General features: G+C 36.1%; 1 protein-coding gene and 1 long non-coding RNA gene across 2 annotated transcripts; both read right to left on the reverse strand.

The window, feature by feature from the left end:
* Positions 1 to 5,577: 5,577 nt before the first annotated feature.
* usf1l (upstream transcription factor 1, like) lies at positions 5,578 to 9,951 on the reverse strand. The gene is made up of 10 exons (XM_052556365.1): positions 9,840 to 9,951; positions 9,059 to 9,105; positions 8,285 to 8,400; positions 8,088 to 8,213; positions 7,848 to 7,995; positions 7,352 to 7,403; positions 7,200 to 7,258; positions 6,969 to 7,063; positions 6,598 to 6,726; positions 5,578 to 6,359 (listed from the first exon to the last, which is right to left on the reverse strand). Exons 1-10 carry the CDS (start codon positions 9,872 to 9,874, stop codon positions 6,273 to 6,275), a joined length of 894 nt encoding a protein of 297 aa, XP_052412325.1. The 5' UTR covers positions 9,875 to 9,951; the 3' UTR covers positions 5,578 to 6,272.
* Positions 9,952 to 13,083: 3,132 nt separating this feature from the next.
* LOC127957187 (uncharacterized) lies at positions 13,084 to 18,357 on the reverse strand. Its single transcript, XR_008153729.1, has 4 exons — positions 18,032 to 18,357; positions 17,571 to 17,651; positions 15,718 to 16,137; positions 13,084 to 15,503 (listed from the first exon to the last, which is right to left on the reverse strand). It is a non-coding gene; the product is annotated as an uncharacterized LOC127957187 (long non-coding RNA).
* Between the last annotated feature and the right edge of the window lie 712 nt (positions 18,358 to 19,069).

A 19,069-nucleotide genomic window follows, 5' to 3' on the forward strand; every position in this document is an offset into this window, starting at 1 on the left:
ACAGAATCCAAGCTGCTTGAAGTCCAGTGTGAAGTTTTCAAAGTCAGTGATGAATTGGGGTGCCGTGATGTCTGCTGGTGTTGGACTATTGTGTTTTATTAAATCCAAAGTCAATGCAGTCGTCTACCAAGAGATTTTGGAGCTCTTTATGCTTCCATCTGCTGAATAACTTAATGGAGATGCTGATTTCCTTTTCCAGCAGAATTTAGCACCTGCCAAAAATGCCCAAAACACTTCCAAGTGGTTTGCAGAACGTGATATTACTGTGCTTGATTGGCCAGCCAACATGCCTGACCTTATCCTCATATGGAATCTATGGGATATTTTTATGAAAAGTTGAGAAACAGTCGATCCAACAATCCAGACAAGCTCAAGGCTCAATAGTGCCGCAGCAGTGCCACAGGCTGATCACTTCCATGCCATGGAATGAGGATTGTTAAATGATATCACATTGCAACACTTTAGGTTAGGGGTATATCATTTTATCAGTTGTTTAATTCAGCAATTCATGAGCCTATTACTGTTATAGTTTTCATTAATAACCATTGCTATGTAGATGATCATTTTGTTTTGTTCATTTTGTTCTAACTGAACTCGGGTTAACTTACCCCAAACCTCAGGCAAACTGAGCCATGGGAACCCCTATTTATTTATTTTTATATATATATATATATATATATATATATATATATATATATATATATATATATATATATATATATATATATATATATATATATTTTTTTTTTTTTTTTTTTTTTTTTATAAAAAGCCATATTTGTAGAACCCTTTGTCATTCTTATCATTTAAACTGATAGGAATACTTTCATTTGGATTGGATAGATACTTTCTTGGTACTTTGCATCATTTTCCCTCATCTTGAGGACCACATTAGTAAAAAGTGTCTAATCTTACCCCTCTCCCCTATAAGTATTAGACATTTAATTTAATATTTTACAGCATAAATCTATATTATATACTAATAAACAACTAACTTAGAACATTTATTCTATATTATTAACTATTTATAGGCCTCCTATTAATATGGTTTTGATAAAATATGATGTGTTATAGATTACTAGTTTTGAGACAGGTGATTATAATAGGAAATATACTTAATTACAAGAATTAAAGTGTGACAAACTGCTAAATATACTATATGATGATTTACCTGCTGGCTTGCTGGAGCTTAGTATTCATGTTTGCGACTGCCTTTAGTAGCCTCCCTTCGCTCTCTCTCTCTCTCTCTCTCCCTCCCTCCCTCCCTCCCTCCCTCTCTCTCTCTCTCTCTCTCTCTCTCCCTCCCTCCCTCTCTCTCTCTCCCTCTCTCTCTGTCATTTATTTATTTATTTTGGTCTACAAAGTGTGCCAACAACAGCAAATTTGGTGTTATATATATTAGATCTGATCAGATACAAAAATTTTATTAGACATTCTAATTCTAAGAACATGGATATTTTGTAATATTTTTGAAAAACAAAACAAACAAACTACCAACTAATTAGGATACTAATTCTGCAGATCAACCACTGACCAATCTGGAACGTAATGCATCTACCTGGAAACGCAACGACCTTCGGGGACTGAGGTCTCCACTCTCCAGAGAGCAGCACACAGATTGTGAGTGAATCAGCAGATCTTTAGCGGAGCTATAACAGATCGCTTTGAGCTGGGGGTGAGAGGGGCACCTCAGCTGATGAGGGCAAAGGGGCAGTCGCTCTAGCCACCAGTCCACTCCACTGTGCACGGCGTCACTAATGACGCCTGAAGCCTCGCTTGGTCTGACTGGTTCAGGAAGTGGTTCAAATCTTGTAAATTCACATTACTCTGCCCTGTTAAACCCAGCTTTCCAGTTTTAGCCTAATAATATTTCCCCTCCCTATTATGAGCAAAGACTTGATTCACACCCATGCGCTTCAAGTCAATATGTTTATTATACAGTTATGTTATATTATGTTATAAAATAATTATATACCACTAGAACTTACACATTATATTAATATAAACAGATTAGTCTTTGTTGAAATAGATTTTCTTTCTTCACCATTATTTCAAAGCCTTAACTGGCACAAAATACTGTGTATAACAGATCACATTAGGTCATCTTTATGTATCTGCTTGTTTTACACTCATTACTCTTTTCTCACTCGCGTTGAGAAATTAACTCTTCTGTTAACCTCTTGGCTGAAAAGCTTCAATGCTTCATGAGCCTTGATCTTGTCATCACTACTATGCTCCTCAAGCGCAAGCTCTTCTGCTCTGCCTACTCTTTCATGGCTGTCTGACTGATCCGCTGGCTCCGCCCCCTGGTTTTCATCTTCACCCAGGTCACCTGATCCACCGGCTCCACCTTGGTCTTCAATTTCCACCCTTGCCAGCTGATCTATCAGCTCCTCCCTGGCCACTGTGAGGTGTGGAGGGAGATCTGTTTGCTGTGAAATGCACACAACATGTTTGGATCTTCTTAACCAATAATTTTCACCATTGCCAGACACCTCACAGACATAATATGTCTGCTTGTGTCACCTTGGTAAACCTCAGTCCTCCATTAAACAGAGATAAGGCCTCCATATTGACCCAATGAAAGAAAACAAATACAAAGCAACTACATCCCCATCTTCACAATTAAATTATGTGGAATATGAATGACTACTTCACATAATGCATGCATGTTGCTGAAATGTTACATGGATAAACGTGTTGACAACAGAATGAATAACAACATTATAGATTCAATCCATACCAGTTTAAGAAAAAACATTTATTTAAGGCGTGCCAAATCAAATGTTATTGGTTTTGGAGTACTTTGGAGATAGGTTGCGCAACATAATCTGTGCATCTATTGTTCTCTACACCAAATGGCAAGGTAAGAAATACCAACAATAAAACTAATTTTGAATTCTAAATATAGCTTCCATTATCCAAATGCTCAAACTGAAATGCTTTAAGGTAAAGTCCTGCACTTTCAGACCCGGACAAAGAACCAGTGCTTGAAGAACTAGCTTCAAATTCACAATCAGAAGAAGAAAATAGATCTTAAGGTTTATGTCTGACAAATGGGTGTAATATATAAAGTGGAAAATATTGAACATGGCACTAATAAATACTATCATTATAGTCAATCTATTATTTGATTAGAAAAATGGCTGTGTAATGGCTGTTTGTTCAACCAGCTTGCCTCATATATGCTAAGGATTTGTATTTGTTTTCTTGCATTACATGTAAAAAAAAATTGAGGCGGTTTATCTGATCAAATGTGAGATTTAAGTATAATGGAAGTACAGTAGTAATCTAAAGTCCTGTAGTGCAATGACAACTCAAAGTGAACTGAGTACTATGATTTTAAAAGTAAAATGTTATTATATATATATATATATATATATATATATATATATACATATACATATTGTTGATAATGTAATGAGAGCACATTATCTGGTGACTCTGGAAGTCCTATAACTGCCACTTAGTGTGTAAATGTGGTAGGGTTGGGCCTACTTGGTAGACATTGCCCAACCCTAAAATGTGCAGTTATTATTTGAAACCAATGATAATCTTACTTACAGACTTCCATTAGCACTGCATCTCCATGCTGAGGAGTGCCTTTTCCATTTCAGACCTCACATTTCAGACACATTTGGGAACTCCTGATCACAAAGAATCCAGTTTTACAAATATAATTTATTTCCTAATATAGTCTCCACTGTTTACTCACATCACCTTGTTATATCTCAGTCCTTCATCATACACTGTGATGCGGCCTTCATATTCAGCTACAGAAAGAAAAAAGATACATAATGGAATATCTTTTCTTTATGTTCATTACACAATAAGGAAATGCTACTGCAAGGTTACAATGATGACACTGGATGACAACAATAAATTCTTATACCAGTAATCATTCCAGCAATGTAGATGAAAAATTGATATCCCTTGAGATCCTTGAACTTCCTTTCTATTCTGGGTGGTGCTCCAAAGTCACCAGTGTAGACACATCTCAAGTCAACTCCTGAAAACAAATTATACTTTGTGCAAATTATACTTCTCTAGTGCAAAACCTCCTCAGACACATAAAATATTCTCCATTGTTTTTATTTAGGCTGATTACTGAAAGGCAAGTATAAACAGAAAAAATATATAAAATGAAACGTAACCTCATTCTCTTTTACTTTTATTGAGGGGCTACCAACAGTAATTGTAAAAGCATGCAGTCCTGTAGACAGAAAGAGATCAGGACAATAGGAATCTTACAAAAGCAAATGCCTGTTAAGCTGACCATAAACACATCATTCCTGAAACATTGCAAAAGATTATTTCAAAACGTATTACTCCTCAACAGTGTTGAAACAGTATTTAATCTAGCAATTTTCCTGAACACTTAATGCACGCACACTCTTGCCAGGTTCTCAACTATGTAATTAGGCAACATTTGTGAAAAGTTTCACAAATGTGAATGTGAAAAGTTCAACTATTACTTAGCTTTAAAAAAGCTAAGGCTGAATAATTATGCAGACAAAAGACAGCGGTAAATGATACAATGTGTTAAAATATATATATAACATTTTAACATTTCTATATGGACTGTTCTATAGATAGTCTAGGTCTTTGCACTCTATACTGTACTTAGTAAGTTACACACATGATAAGACGTACAGGAACAAACATATATATGAGGGAAAGTGTTTGTCTTGTAAAAAACAAACAAATCAAAAGTTTTGAATATTAATTATTTTCTCTTTATGTAATTTTGATCGTTAGGGCATGAGAATCACGAGACTTTTGACACACTTGTCAATTTCACCTGCACTGGAATGAATGGAATATATATGGGGGGGGGGGATTTATTTATTTTTGATGTACAAAATATTACCAAATCCAAGAAAGATTTATACCCAAACGAAGAGATGAGACTACAAAATATCCCCAATGTAGAAACATATTATAACATGAATTATGTTAATCCTGAGAAATGACTGTCATCAAATTTTATAAATATAAATTTTTATTTAAAATTCTAATTCAGTTTAAATTAAATATGGGCTATATATTAGTTATATAAAATAAATTGTACAGTGGCCATGCTACAAAAACTGTTCCAAGAATAGTTTGAGTAACATGAGAGTTCAATGTCGTCTTGGGCAGGTTGCTTTAATGTTGTGGCTTTTTAGTGTACTTATGTATACCTACAAGGATTTTAAAATGTTTATGTTATAATGTAGATTGAGATTAAAGTATGGCATTGACTTCCAAAGTTTCCAAATGGTGCGGTTTAGTTCACAAATTCTGATTTATAATTCATAATTCATAATATTAGCCTTTGTATTTTAACCCCAATATTTTAACTTGCATCATTAAAAATATTTTTTCATTTATGTATGAATTTACATGTAAACATATGAAACTTTGATTGTGATGTATTACATTATTAGGCAGAGACACCAATAGAGAAGAGTATTGTCCAGCTTTTCATTTTCTGTGTGTCTTCACCAAAAGCTTGTTTGCTCCAGCCAACCATTTCACACTCTTGTTAATAATAGTATTTGACAATCTGCTGTATCAACAAATACAATCTGAAGATTAGACTAGTACAACTGCTTTATTAGTAATTATTTTGTAATTTTTTTTTTGATATACAGTATTTAAATCCTGATCAAGTTTCACCAAATGTGTGCACTTGTGCTTGTCCAACAAACACCTGAGTTAAATAAATCAACAAATCAACCCGTGTTTATATTTAAAACATCATCAAACATGTGTTATGAAACTTTATATGAAGTTCAACATTTTTGATCAAACAATATTATGTAAAGACTGTGTAAATAAAGATTTCATAAACTTTTAAAGCTGTTGTTTTGGCCTAAGTTGATTGTCAAGGAATTGGTAACTCCCACTGACTAGACATAAAACAATCCAATTTACCATAAAGAAGGCAATGAAGGTAACCAAAATGTAAACACATTTCAATGCATATTCAACATATCTAAAACACCCTGACAGTAGTCATTCAAATTATGATCATTATTTAGACACAGATCTACAAATATACAGATCTGACAATTCGACACAATTTCAGTGCAGTTAAGATACCAGACCACTCCGCAAATAATCTGAAATAATCAAAGGCTGCGTGTGAAGTGAACAGTGAAGGAGACAGAGAGAGAAGGGTGACTGTCCACCGTAAGAATGACTTCTGACATGTCATTTCAAACATGAATAAACAGAATTAATGACAAAACCAGGGCAGGAGAAGCTTATAGTTGATCTGCAGTTCTTCACTGAGAGTCCATTGATGCAGCCGCTATGCCGTGCTGTCTTAACTGGGCTCTGATCATCTGATTCTTTGATTTCCACTCTTCCATCTGTGTGTGTAGGTGGAGAAAAGGCAAAAGAGAGAGAGAGAGAGAGAGAGAGAGAGAGAGACCAACTGTATGAGAAAATAAAACAGTGTTGTCCGTTTTCTTTAAAACAATCCCAACAATGTGGTAATAATGGACGCTAGTAGTCATCTTTGTACTGTAAATATGCATACAATGGCTGTTTATATAAATGAATAACTACAATGTTCAGAACGCTCTTTCCTTTGAAGTGGTAAGTTACCTCTTGTTTGAGAAGCTGGTTGTCCATTCTCAGTCGATCCACAGAATTAAGTTCCTCCTCCAGTCTTGCATTGCTCTGACGCAGCTCTTGGATATAGTCACATGCCTTAGACAAGATCCCACCTTTACTCTACACAGAAGAGCAGAAGACAATCTGAGGCAACAGATTTACATGTTCATTTAGTTTAACTAAAAATGTTAAACTCAAAAATTGGAACTATAAAAGACCAAAAAATGTAAATTAAAATAAAAAGCTAAATATTAATTAAAATGTATAGCATCCCAGTTATTAAACAATTAGACTGTACATTATATCTTTGAATAAAACACTCAAACTGGACACTGTTGGTGGCTTGTGCTAACTAAGCTTACTTGACCATTTTTGGTTGCATCCACAGTGCAGTCAGGAATTGTTTTGGAAAGCTGGACAATCCAGTTGTTGATCTTGTCCCTCCGTCTACGTTCCACTGAGGGGGAAAAAATGCTTACATTCAGACAGAACTCCACGACACGTTTAAAGATAAATCTTTTTCATATGAAATAGAGCAGCAGGGATTGGATAATGAGGTGGAGCTACCGATTTCAAACAAAACACAGAATAACCTTCATTGTGTTGAGCCTTCCGCTTGTCATCCCTGGAAGCACGCGGAGTTCCCGACTTACTGTGAAGAACATAGGATTCGTTGGAGATGTTGAGAAGAAACAGAATACTGTGAGAGGACATGTGGTTTTATGCATGTGATTTAGAGAAAAACCTCTGTGGTGTGGCTAGAACTTCCTGAGGTGTCATCATTACATAGAGTTGACCTGAAAGAAAATGAAGGAAGGCAACTAAATCATTAGACATTCAAAATAATTAAAAGCATGTAACTTTCACTTTTTAGCTGTATATGATAATGCTACCTTTTGCAGGGACACTACTTTCATAGAAAAATCCATCACTGTTACTAGAAACCACATCATGTACACTAACAGGTTGTTTTAACGAAAGAAGGTGTAAATATGTGAAATACTACTACTGTTTAAAATAAATTTAAGCCATTACTCCAGTCTTCAGAGTCACAGGACTCTTCAGAAATCATTTTTTTCCCAGGATTCTATAGAAAGTTCAGAAGAATGACATTTATTTGAAATAAATATGCCTGAACATTTTGCAACATAATAAACGTCTTTACTTTCACTCTAGAAATATAATGTGTCCTTTCTAAGCTTAAGAATCTGAATGATATTGTAAATGTTGTTTGGCATTACCTCCAGAGGTTGGTTGAGATAGTACAGAATCTGCTGTGTGGAGATTGGTGACCATGGTGCTGGCAGTGGTGTCAGAGATGGTGGCAGGATAGTAGTATTGAGTCTCAGACGTCTCTCCCTCTAGACTCTCAGACTGCGAGATCACAGCCTATAAATACACACACACACACGCACATATTTGATATAAAACTGTTTCAGCATCAAACTCAAATTTCTATTGCTGTTGAAAACAATTAATACCTGGGTTACATGTGGTGTGGCTGCCTGAGTTACTGTGGGAAACCCAGTCACCACACTGACTGCTGCTGCCCCATCTGCCTGTCCTTCTACCTGCCCATCAGCCAAGTGGATCACCCGGTATGTCACCTGAACCATGGAGGTCAAGGGTTTAATCATCATAACTCATGATCTGTATTTACTATGCATGTGCCACATACCTGTCGCCCTGCTCCTTCCGTTTTTACAAGATACTTAATTTGCTGATCTGTGGAGAATGCGGCAGCTGACTGGATGGCTGTGATAGCCAGAGGGTCATCTGCTGTTTCAGCAATACCTGGTAAAGCAACATGACGTTTTTGGGAAGTAGATAGGGCAGGTATTTGACCAGCAACAATCTCACTGATGTTAAATGTAGGGGCGATAATCATCATCCTCGTTTACCCTAATGGGATTTCTAAACTGCCTAAAATGTCAGGGGTTTGGCTTAATTCCCATATTGACATACTCTCTCTACAGTTCTCATACACTGTGTGCTTTTGCACTGCTTTGACTATTCTTTGAAGATCCAACCCTTCTCGCATGCCTTATTTGGTTGATTATGTACAATGCCTGCATGGTATTGGACTTTTCAGTCATAACCATTAACAATTATGAAAACATTAAGAAAACAAAGCCAAAAACAATTTATTATTTTATTATATTATTATTTTTATGCAATTTAGAAAAGAGGATGTATGGTCACTATTGAATATACTGATGGGTTTTTTTCTTGCTTGAGAAATTTTTAAGTTTGAATTTTCATGTGCAAGTACGTGTATTGTATATACACTTTAACACTAGATGGTGCTATACAAGCGGTAAGCGGTCACAACAAAACTGAAACTAAAGACTGACCTTCACCCCAGTATTTTTTGTTGCGAGTTTCCCCTAACACACTACAACCCATAATAATGACAAAGGGACTTCTTGACAGTTCAATTTGAGCATCTCACCGTCTTGCAGTATGGGAGAATCTTCAGGATCAGGGCTATTATGGTTTCTAAAAAGGAAACAAAATGTGCACATAATTTAGGAACGTATAGTTCTAATACTAGATAACTATATCCAAGTATTAGGAAATGTTTAGGCCTATTACAATATAGCACAGCAGGTGTTTAAAATAAACATTACAGTTGTGTAATATTTACTCTGACGTCTTGATTTTTTTTGAAGATATAAATTGACCTCGGATAACATTGTAGATGTGCACATTTCAACGGTATGATGAGCATAAGGGGTGACTAAGCATAACGTTAACACTGAAGGTGAAACTTGCTTCGCATTTAAGCAAACTGGGGTCAAGGCTTGGAGATCCTCGAACGTAAACAATAACTTTAAAATAGCCAGTAAACAACAGGAAAAGCAAAGCAAGAGGATCACATTTTATACTTCAAACCTTGCACAACTGGACTTGGGCTACATCCGGAGCTTAAAAATATCGAGCTCACAGCAGGTGTGTGGCGTCGGAGACGTGTTCTGTGTTTTTACGCCGTTGCGTTAAAACTCCATCACACCGATGTGCCTAGAAACATTATCTATGCCACGAACATTAGATTTTTTTCACCCGAGTTAACTCGGCAAGAATCAAAACAACTAAGCAGCACTTAGCATTGAGCTAATTTAAGCAAAACAATAAAAGGAGTGAAAACCGTCCCTCTAAAAAGTTTATATATCTAGCAGTATTCCAAATTACCCCCCAAAAAGCATGACCAATTTACATTTAGTAGAATTTACCTGTTTGTCGATAGCAGCAAACGTTCAGACGACATAGCCTTTTCTTGCGCATGTGCAAGATTCTAGATTTTTATGTTCGTCACTAGAGGGCGCCACACACAGAGTCATTTAACGTGCACTGAAGAGTTTATTGGGAGGTTTCTGAAGTGCTGCAAATAAACATGACACCAACACATAATCCCAATCCGAATAAAACCTTTATTTTATAATTCATATTTAAAATCAGTCAAACAGTGAGTTCACTAAAAATAATTCCACATCCAAGGTAGGCCTGCATCATTTTACATTGTTTCAGGAACATGCATCACATGACAGCGTTTTGACATCAGCATCATCTTTCATAATTTCCGAGGGAGGAAACGCAGGGATTACGTTTAAGTACAAGAGTGCTAGAGGATTTAGAAGTTGTTCTTTTTAGGGATTGCTGTTGTACCAAGAGATACAATCTAGACTCAGAGTAGCTCTGACAATAATGGAAGAGTGAGGAAAGCTAGCAGGAGTGCTGCTCCGCTGTGTTGCATGACACACCAGGCAGAACAAGCCTGAGGTTCACCTGGAAGAAAAGACAAAGCCTGATCAATACCTAGAATTCATTTCAAAAACTTTAGAAGTATGCTTCCTGGTCAGTTCCAAGCAATTAGGTTGCCAATTGTGGTTTACTAGTGCAGCTGCAAAGTCTACTTGATCAATAAATATGCAATGTGCTGAACAGAAGAGATGTAGCCTAATAAACGTAACATTTTCACTTACTCTTGTCCACGATTGCAGAGACTGACACAGTGGCACTTTGTTTGATGAAACAGGTGTAGTTTTTGGGTTTGTCATCTGAGAACCCTTTCAAATTCAGCTTGCACACGTTTTCCACTAGAGAGACATTGGCACGGTTTTTGAAGGTGCTGTCTGGAGTGGCGCTCGAGTTGGTAGAGCCAACCAACTTATTCTCGGTCATGTAGTAGCAAGTCTTCTGGAGCTTGGGGTCTGAAGCCGGAGTGAACTTGCAGTACATGTCCAGGTTTTGGTCCTTAGTCACACAGAAGGAAAGCTGAAGGGAAGTCTGGGCAGAAGCAACACCTAGAAAACACCAACTTGGCCTTAAGTTGGAGTCATTTAAAACTGGTACACCACTTGTTTAAAACACAGTAGATCAGACGGATATTTGTTTTGTGTATTTTCATAGGATAAAAATTAATACTACCTCATACATGGAGAAGTTTTTTAAAAAAGGAACAAAAATTAAATGATTCTTTTCTATGAGCATGTATGTAAAATTTACCCAACAGGAAGAAGGTAGCAAATGCAGTGTAGTACATCATCCTTATCGCAGTATTCTGCTCGTACACCTGGAGAACAAACAATAGCTAGTTACCTTCCAGCAAAATAAAATACGGATTACCCCAGTAGTGCACAACATTTGGATCATGCCATAAACGGGATCATTAAATGACTTAAGAATTTAAAGTTTTCAGCTGCTTACTAACAAATTCTGCACATGTTTGAAAAAAAAAAAAAAAAAAGGTTATAAGATGCATTCCTGGCCAGGTTTAAAAACCAATAAGCTCATATTATCCAATGCAGCCAATTTTACAAGATGGGTGGGGTCATGACATATCGGAACAACAGGACAAACAAAACGTAAGATTATTGTAACAAATGCACACGGATACACGGACCCCACCTAAATTACCCAGCGCTCGGTCAACCCCCTGAGTGACTCGATAGAACTAAACTGGTATGCTATTTGAAGAACTCCCTACAAGGCAAGACCCCGTGTGCATCACGAATCTGAAGCAAGACTCAACTCGTGAAGATTCTTTTCAAACCCATTGGGAAATTCTTTGGCTAGAATTCAGCTCGAATTTATAAAATGCTACAAAGCAATAAAAGTGGTTCAAATCTTAAAACACTTTAAAAGGGTCTTTAGGCCATCATTTAAAGTGTTAACGTGTTGGATCTAAAACTTAATACCAATTCAATGCATCCTGAACCTAAATCAAGGTAGCCGGTTCATTTATTGTTTTAAACTGGGTTCGGCTGGGAGTAACCTAATGGTGACCAGACCGCTACACGCGCGAGCGGAGTTTCAGCTGGCGTCTTTGATATATCGATAGGCTATAAAATCTTTCTGAGTTTGCTGCGGTTCTTACCTTGTCGTTTCTGCTTTCGGATGCTGGAGCTTTTGGTCCGTTATTGAGGCAACTCCCTCAGTGATTACTCAAAGAAGACAGTGGGATGTGAGATTAAGTAAGAGGAGATTCACGCCCATAGGCTGCTGTGTGTCATCAGTAAAAACTACGACATGCCCATTACCACCAGCTGAAACGTGTGTACTAGTTGATTTCTAAGAAAACAAGTAGCTAGCGCTAGTGTAAATAATCTCGACAAAGTGAACATTGTGAACACATGCATATATTCTTGCGCCACCATTTGAGGTGCCTCAGATAGTATTTTTTAATTGTGCAACCAAATTCAGAAATAATGCTCTATTACGCGTTTCCTTTGAAACTGGGTTACTAAAGTAGTCTTCAGAGATCGGGAAGAAACTTTTGGGCTCCAAGTTCAGAGAACGGCCCTTTTGGAAAGGTGCCTAGTTTCCAGAGGGTTCTGCCAGTGTGGCAGTCTAATCTGCTGCTTCACGTGGGTTGTTCTCGGTTCATATTTATAGTACAAACTCGATGTAATTCAGTTGAAATAAAAACATAACGATGTTAATTTGCGCACCAGTTATAGACAAAACGTCACCAGTCTAATGGTGGATCATAAGGCTTTATTTGATTATATGCAGAGAGAGAGAATTGTAATATTTAATATTATTTTCATATTTTGTGCGATGTGTCTCCTACACTGACACCATTTTCAGCAAAGCTGTTTTGTTATATCTATGATGATACCATACAATATTTAAAGTGAATATAAAATGTTTCTTTTATATTCTGCTATTGTGGAAAAATGTAAATATAGCCCATTTGTTTATTTTGGCTTCAGTAGCTACAAGAACAAACAAACCCCTATTATTTCATTTTGGAAACAATATTGGAAACAGATTTTTAATATCATGCTTACTATTTTCAGAAAGGTGGTCCCTCTAAAGGGGATCATAATTCTTGGTCTAAAATGGGTTTCTGACATACAGCATCTCTGTTTCTTCAAAAATGTTGTTAGATCTCTGATAAAGCTAAGAATAATTGCAATAATTCATAGCAAATAACAACACTTGTGTTGATGTAAGTAAAAAGATCTGCTCAGGTTACACTCTCCATTCCTTTATTGTTTTCAGTGACATTTCTCAGTATAGATCCTTCAAAAAATAAGATAAAGCAATGCAAAGAAAGAAAGAAGGGAAGATTTCATCACAAATATAAATGTGAAATGTGTGTGCTGACGCTTGAATATATTGCTATGCAGTATTTGTGAGTCATTAAAATGAAACAGACAAAGCACTACATTTCTAAAGCTCAGATTATACCTTAAAGCCAATCTTAGGCACTTAAGGTTAGGTTAGTTCAAGGAAGCCTGGGTGAAAAGCAGCTAAACGTGTGGAAGCCCACAGTGCAAATAAGCATGAGCATACAGCAGCTGCACCGTGCATGCGATTGCAATGAAAGACACATATAAACAGAATGTAAAAGTATTTTTGAATACTTAATCATCACATAACCTTAATAGACTCATTCTTATGCACTTGTGTTCTGTTCCAGGCCTGTATCATTTTCCCCCTAAACGTACCTGAACAAAAAGTCCTTGAATTGTTGTCCACAGAATATTTAGTTGCATCATGTGTGAGTGCTGGAATATAATATGTCAGCAGTGGTGATGTCCTTCAGACAGATCTGTCCTTATTCAAGTGATAAACAGAAGCGCTAAGACAATGATAAACTTGTATGATGCATTTTGCACTGGACAAATTGCAAGGATCGATCAACCAGCCATCCAATAAATGAGATTACAGATTACAATGATTTCACTCAGTTATTTCTATAAATATTACAAAAATGTCAGCAATAAAAAGTATAATATCTTTTTGAACTACTATATAACTTGATTTGAAGGAAGCACATTAATGATACAGTATTAAGGTCCCAGTAACATATATTTAACAGAGAATATTTTAGGTGACAAATATTTGGGATGTCTGATCATCTTCTGCATATACTTTTTTTGCAGTCCTTCATCTGAATTCAATGCAAATGACAAACATGCTGCGTCCAGTTATACTAATATGTGACCCTGTACCACAAAACCAGTCTTAAATCACTGGGGTGTGTTTTCAGCAATATCCCAAAAAACATTGTAAGGATCAAAATTATCGATTTTTCTTTTATACCAGAAATCATTAGGATATTAAGTAGATCATGTTCCATGAAGATATTTTGTAAATTTCCTACTGTAAATATATCAAAACTTTTTTTTTTTATTATTAGTAACATACATAGCTAAGAACTTCATTTGGACAACTTCAACGGTGATTTTCTCAATATTTAGATTTTTTTTTTGCACCCTCAGACTCCAGATATTCAGAATAGTTGTATCTCGGCCAAATATTGTCAGATCCTAATAAACCATACATCAATGGAAAGCTTATTTATTCAGCTTTCAGATGTTGTTTAAATATCAATTTTGAAAAATTGACACTTAAGACTGGTTTCGTGGTCCAGGGTCACATATTACTGTAAATTCAAGAAAATAATTGTTAAACAGCTATAATATCTGCTGTTTAAATCAACATACATTACAGTCCAAAAATTCAGAGTCAGTAAGATTTTTTTTGAATGCTTTTAAAATAAATCTCTTATGCTTACCAAGGCTGCATTTATTTGGTTCAAAATTCAATAAAACAGTTCTATTTTTAAAATAGTTTTTAATTTAAAATAGCCATTTTCAACTTGAATATATAAAATAATAATAATTTCTGTGATGGCAAAGCTGTCCAGACTTTAGTGTCACAATATCCTTTAGAAATCATTGTGATGTTCTGATTTGATGCTAGAGAAACACATTTTATTATCAATATCGAAAACACTTGTGCTTACTTTATTTGAAAACTCTACTAAATGTTTTTCAAGATTCTTTAAGGAGCAAATCCTTCATAACATTTTAAATGTCTTTACCATCACTTTTAATCAATTTAATGCATCCTTGATGAATAAATGTATTAATTTCTTTGCAAAACTCTTACTGACCTCAAACGTTTGCACAGTAGTGTGGTACAACTGTAGTATTTCACTTTAAGTCTACCTTCAAACACCTGTTAGCTGGATGTCTTTAGATGATAAGAACATGCTAACCATCCTAATTTGCATTGTATACAAATGTTCTTTCATGTTTAATATTGAACAGCATTTTGGAAATACTTGAGTGGGTCAGATGCATCATGTCTAGTTTGTTTTTTGTTTTGACTGAATCCTGAACATGTGACAATGATGATCTCCACAGAAACTTTAAGAAAAACAATAACATGGAAGTCAACATAGCCATGTAAGATGAAAAAATAATAAAAAATGTGAAAGGCAGTTAAATGTGAGAATGGCTTTGAGTTTTAGCCTGTTTGATGTTGATCTGGTCATGCTGACAGAAGCCCAAGGGAAACAGGAAGTGATATCACAACCGCAATCATCCATGGTCCAGTGTGAAAGAATATGCTTAATGCAGAGCACACCAGAAGATTTCCTGTTTGACACAGAGAGACAAATAATAAACAGCAGAGCAATGACTTGACAGCAGACAGATTGCAAAAGACCACAGATTTTGAAAGATGAAAATGTCGCAAGCAGTGATGACACTTTTAATTTAAATGTGAACAGACATTGGATGATTCCTAGGTAATACTTATTGTCTTTCAGCATATGTTAATGATGTCTTTCTGAGCTATGTTCAAACTCACTTTGGTGGAATGCCATGCTATTCTCCTTCCAGGTGCTGCCCTGATAAACCCTGCAGGTGTAGGTATATGCACGGTCATCGGACATGGGCATCCAAGTGAGGCGACAAATGTTAGGTGACACCAGGGTCACATTGGCTCGGCGTCGGGTCTCAATAGGTGGGATCATGTGGACCGGAGTGTTTGGGTAGGTGGATCCCATGAGTCGCCCATCCTGTTTGAACTCGCAGAATGGCCCAGGGATCTTGTGGGTCTCTGGGAATTCACAGTCAACCCGGAGGTTCTTCTCAATGTAAGTAATGCAGGAGTACATCTGTGGCCCTCGAGGGGTGTTCCAGAACCAAGAGTTAAAATCCAAGAAACTGGGTTTCTGGTAAGGATCTGTTGCAGTGATCCCACCCACCATACTCGACAGACATGCTACTGGGAGAAAAGCACAAGCACTTTAAAATATGAAATATGATTTTGAGATTTGCCAATGCTTATGGAGCAATAAATATTTTCAGAATAAGATGAGCATTTTGTTGTTTTTATAGAATAATGATGTGCCTCTCTACATATATTTCTGATATGTAGGCTATTATAGAAGCATTTTTAATATAATCAGACATGAAGTAGTGTTATGACTACAACTCAGAACAGCTGACATCAAAGTTTTTACATGCTTTTAAAAAGACTAATTAGAATAGAATAAATGGAAATTATTTTTAAGAAGCAGGTGTAAGGAAGGGGAACTGGACTTGATTCGTGCCCAGTACTGTAATTCTAACCTTGTGATGTTTAGATCAGCTGTCTCTACTTCCTGCTGCAGTGCACATTGGTTGTTCTTAGCTATAGTGTTATTTGTGTGTTTCCATGCTTAAGAAAATAAAAGCATGACGACAATACTGTATAATAGTACTTTTGCTTGAATTTTGACACTTGATATGACAACATGCTTTAACACTCTTCTGTTATTCGGTCATTTAAAATAAAAAATAAAAACTTTTGTTTTAGTTTTACTTATTTTTTTCTTGGTAAAGGTTTTGGCACTTGCTATGTGAACAAACACACAAAAAACGATGGGCATGATTAAAAAAAAAAAAAAAAAGCCCTGCTTGTATTGTTCTCGATCAAAAATGGCCACATTGGAACTGAATTTGGGGAATGAAATGTATCTAGTGGAAACGTTTGGTATTGCGCCCAAACAAAATCTTACTGAAATGTTGAGATATCAGGCTCAAATTTGAAACTCAACTTGTTTAGATTTATGGCTTTGACTCTCTTGCTGTTGTTAGAACAAAACGTGTTGGAAATAAATCTTTTAGATTCAATTTCAAAATAGTATTTTGTATTTTTTTTTTATAATACTCAGCTTGAAATTAACTATAACTTTTTGTTTAACTTTTTAAATATTTTCACTTCAGCAATAATCTGCCAAGAGACCAAATTTAAGTCTGTACCCCAAAGCATTCAACATTTATGACAGTTTAAGTTATTTTCTCAAAAAGTGGATAACAGGTAAATTTAGGACCATATAAAGATTAAGTTATGCTATTATAAATTGAAATAATGAAGTACAAAAAAAAAGTAATAATAATATATAAGATCAATAACATTAAGAAAAATAGGGTGAATTTTCACTCCATGCTGACTTGAAATGAAATAAATTAGGAATTTCCTTAAATAGAAATCCCCCCTGAAGTGTGTCAAAAAGTTTTTAAATAATATTCATTGTAGGTAAAATTTAGGAACTTTCTGCATTAATGTTATTTGAAGTAATCTTGGGAAGAAAAATTGTCCTTTCACCTGCAGTTATTGCATTCATTCCTTTATTTTCTCTTTACAGTTAAAATGTTAAAGGACATGTTACTTACATAACAAAAAACAAGCTGCTAGTGAGGGATTAGACTTCATTGCTTCTTCTGTATAGAGATCAAGTTTCCTTCTTTAAACAGCTGTAGAAAAAAAATTGAAACATGTTGGACGTAGGCCTACACAAACACAAGCATGAGCACCGAGACGTTAAATATAGAACCTGTGAAGGTCATTTTATCGGTGACCGCCTGATACCTCAGTATCAGACATCTCACAAACAAACATTTCAAATAGACTAGCTCTATTCAAAACGGGGATTTACAAGTAGCCAAACAAATTCCGTCGGGCACTAAATTACCGCATACCGCAGACCAACCCATCCCATATCTGTTCAAGGATAGTGCAGCTCACTGAATGTCCATATTTCTCATAGCCTACTGAAACAAACGCTTTGGCCTTTGAAAACACATGCAAATGTGGACTACGATAAAGCCTAGTTAAAGGACAATGTTCGTGTTACCTTCAAGCCGATATATTCGCACGTCACGGTACTCTAGTTCCACAGAAGATGCGAGTCGATGGAGATGCTGATGCTGAGGAAGCTGCAGCTCGAGCAAAGACTGCAGCCGCCGGGTCCTGCACGCACGAATATTACTTACAGCTACAGCGACAACTCTGTCTCTGATTAAACTTGAATGTCTTGTTATATATTTTCTCTTTTATTAAAATAAGTGGGAACCCTTTACATTGCTTATAAAGATTGAGCTTTTGCTATAAATGTAAACCGATTTTAGAGATGATTAAGGATGTGGTAGGCCTAACTTTTTAAAAACCCTATAGGACCAGATGGGCTATATTTGGTCATCTGACTGTGGGAATTTAGTCAGTCGTAAATCACGTAAATGATGACGCGTCAGATTTTAGAAAATGTGCTTGTCAGTGTTAAGATTTCTACCAGCAGAGGTCGCTTTACACTAGAAATTAGAGGTTCAGTTATACTTTTTACATGCAATGGAGCTGAAGGACACACTCATTTCAGGTTTTGGAGTCTCGACTAATGAGTTGATGATCTAAATCAGATGTGTTTGATTATGGAGACATGGAAAACATGCAGTGTTGGGCCCCTTATATAGATCAGTGGGTGTCCTACAGTTGCTGCTGTCTCATCTCCAGCTAGAGTTTTATGTTATTATGTTATTAGTCTATGGGCTCTTTCTCTTCTGTTGCAGCTCGTCTCTCAGTCTTTGCATCTGTTGTACAATGCTTCCCTCTATCGTGCTGGAGTGACGAACACGACCGGTGTACGATTATCTATTAGATTGCGTTTTATTAAAGTCTACACCTATCCTAGGCCTAAACCTACCCTTGCAGTAATGCAGATACATTAAATGTTGTTTAGCTTGAGAAAAAGGACGCAATATTGGTGTGCGCATGCGCAGTAAACCCTGGTAGGATAAAATGTCAGGACCATAGCTCCTGTTCTTTTACTGTCTATATGCTGTTCACACAACGAATGCATAGCTTTTCAGGCACGTGAGAGAAAAACAAAACAAAACGT

This window comes from Carassius gibelio, chromosome B5 (genome assembly GCF_023724105.1).
Source record: "Carassius gibelio isolate Cgi1373 ecotype wild population from Czech Republic chromosome B5, carGib1.2-hapl.c, whole genome shotgun sequence".
Lineage (NCBI taxonomy): Eukaryota > Metazoa > Chordata > Actinopteri > Cypriniformes > Cyprinidae > Carassius > Carassius gibelio.

Excerpts from the sequence above, each read along its gene's own strand:
- usf1l (XM_052556365.1), bottom strand. The coding sequence starts at position 9,874 with ATGTCGTCTGAACGTTTGCTGCTATCGACAAACAG. Across the intron at positions 8,401-9,058 it reads TTCTCCCATACTGCAAGACG|GTATTGCTGAAACAGCAGAT; the intron begins GTGAGATGCTCA and ends TTGCTTTACCAG. Across the intron at positions 6,360-6,597 it reads ACCAGCTTCTCAAACAAGAG|ATGGAAGAGTGGAAATCAAA; the intron begins GTAACTTACCAC and ends CTACACACACAG.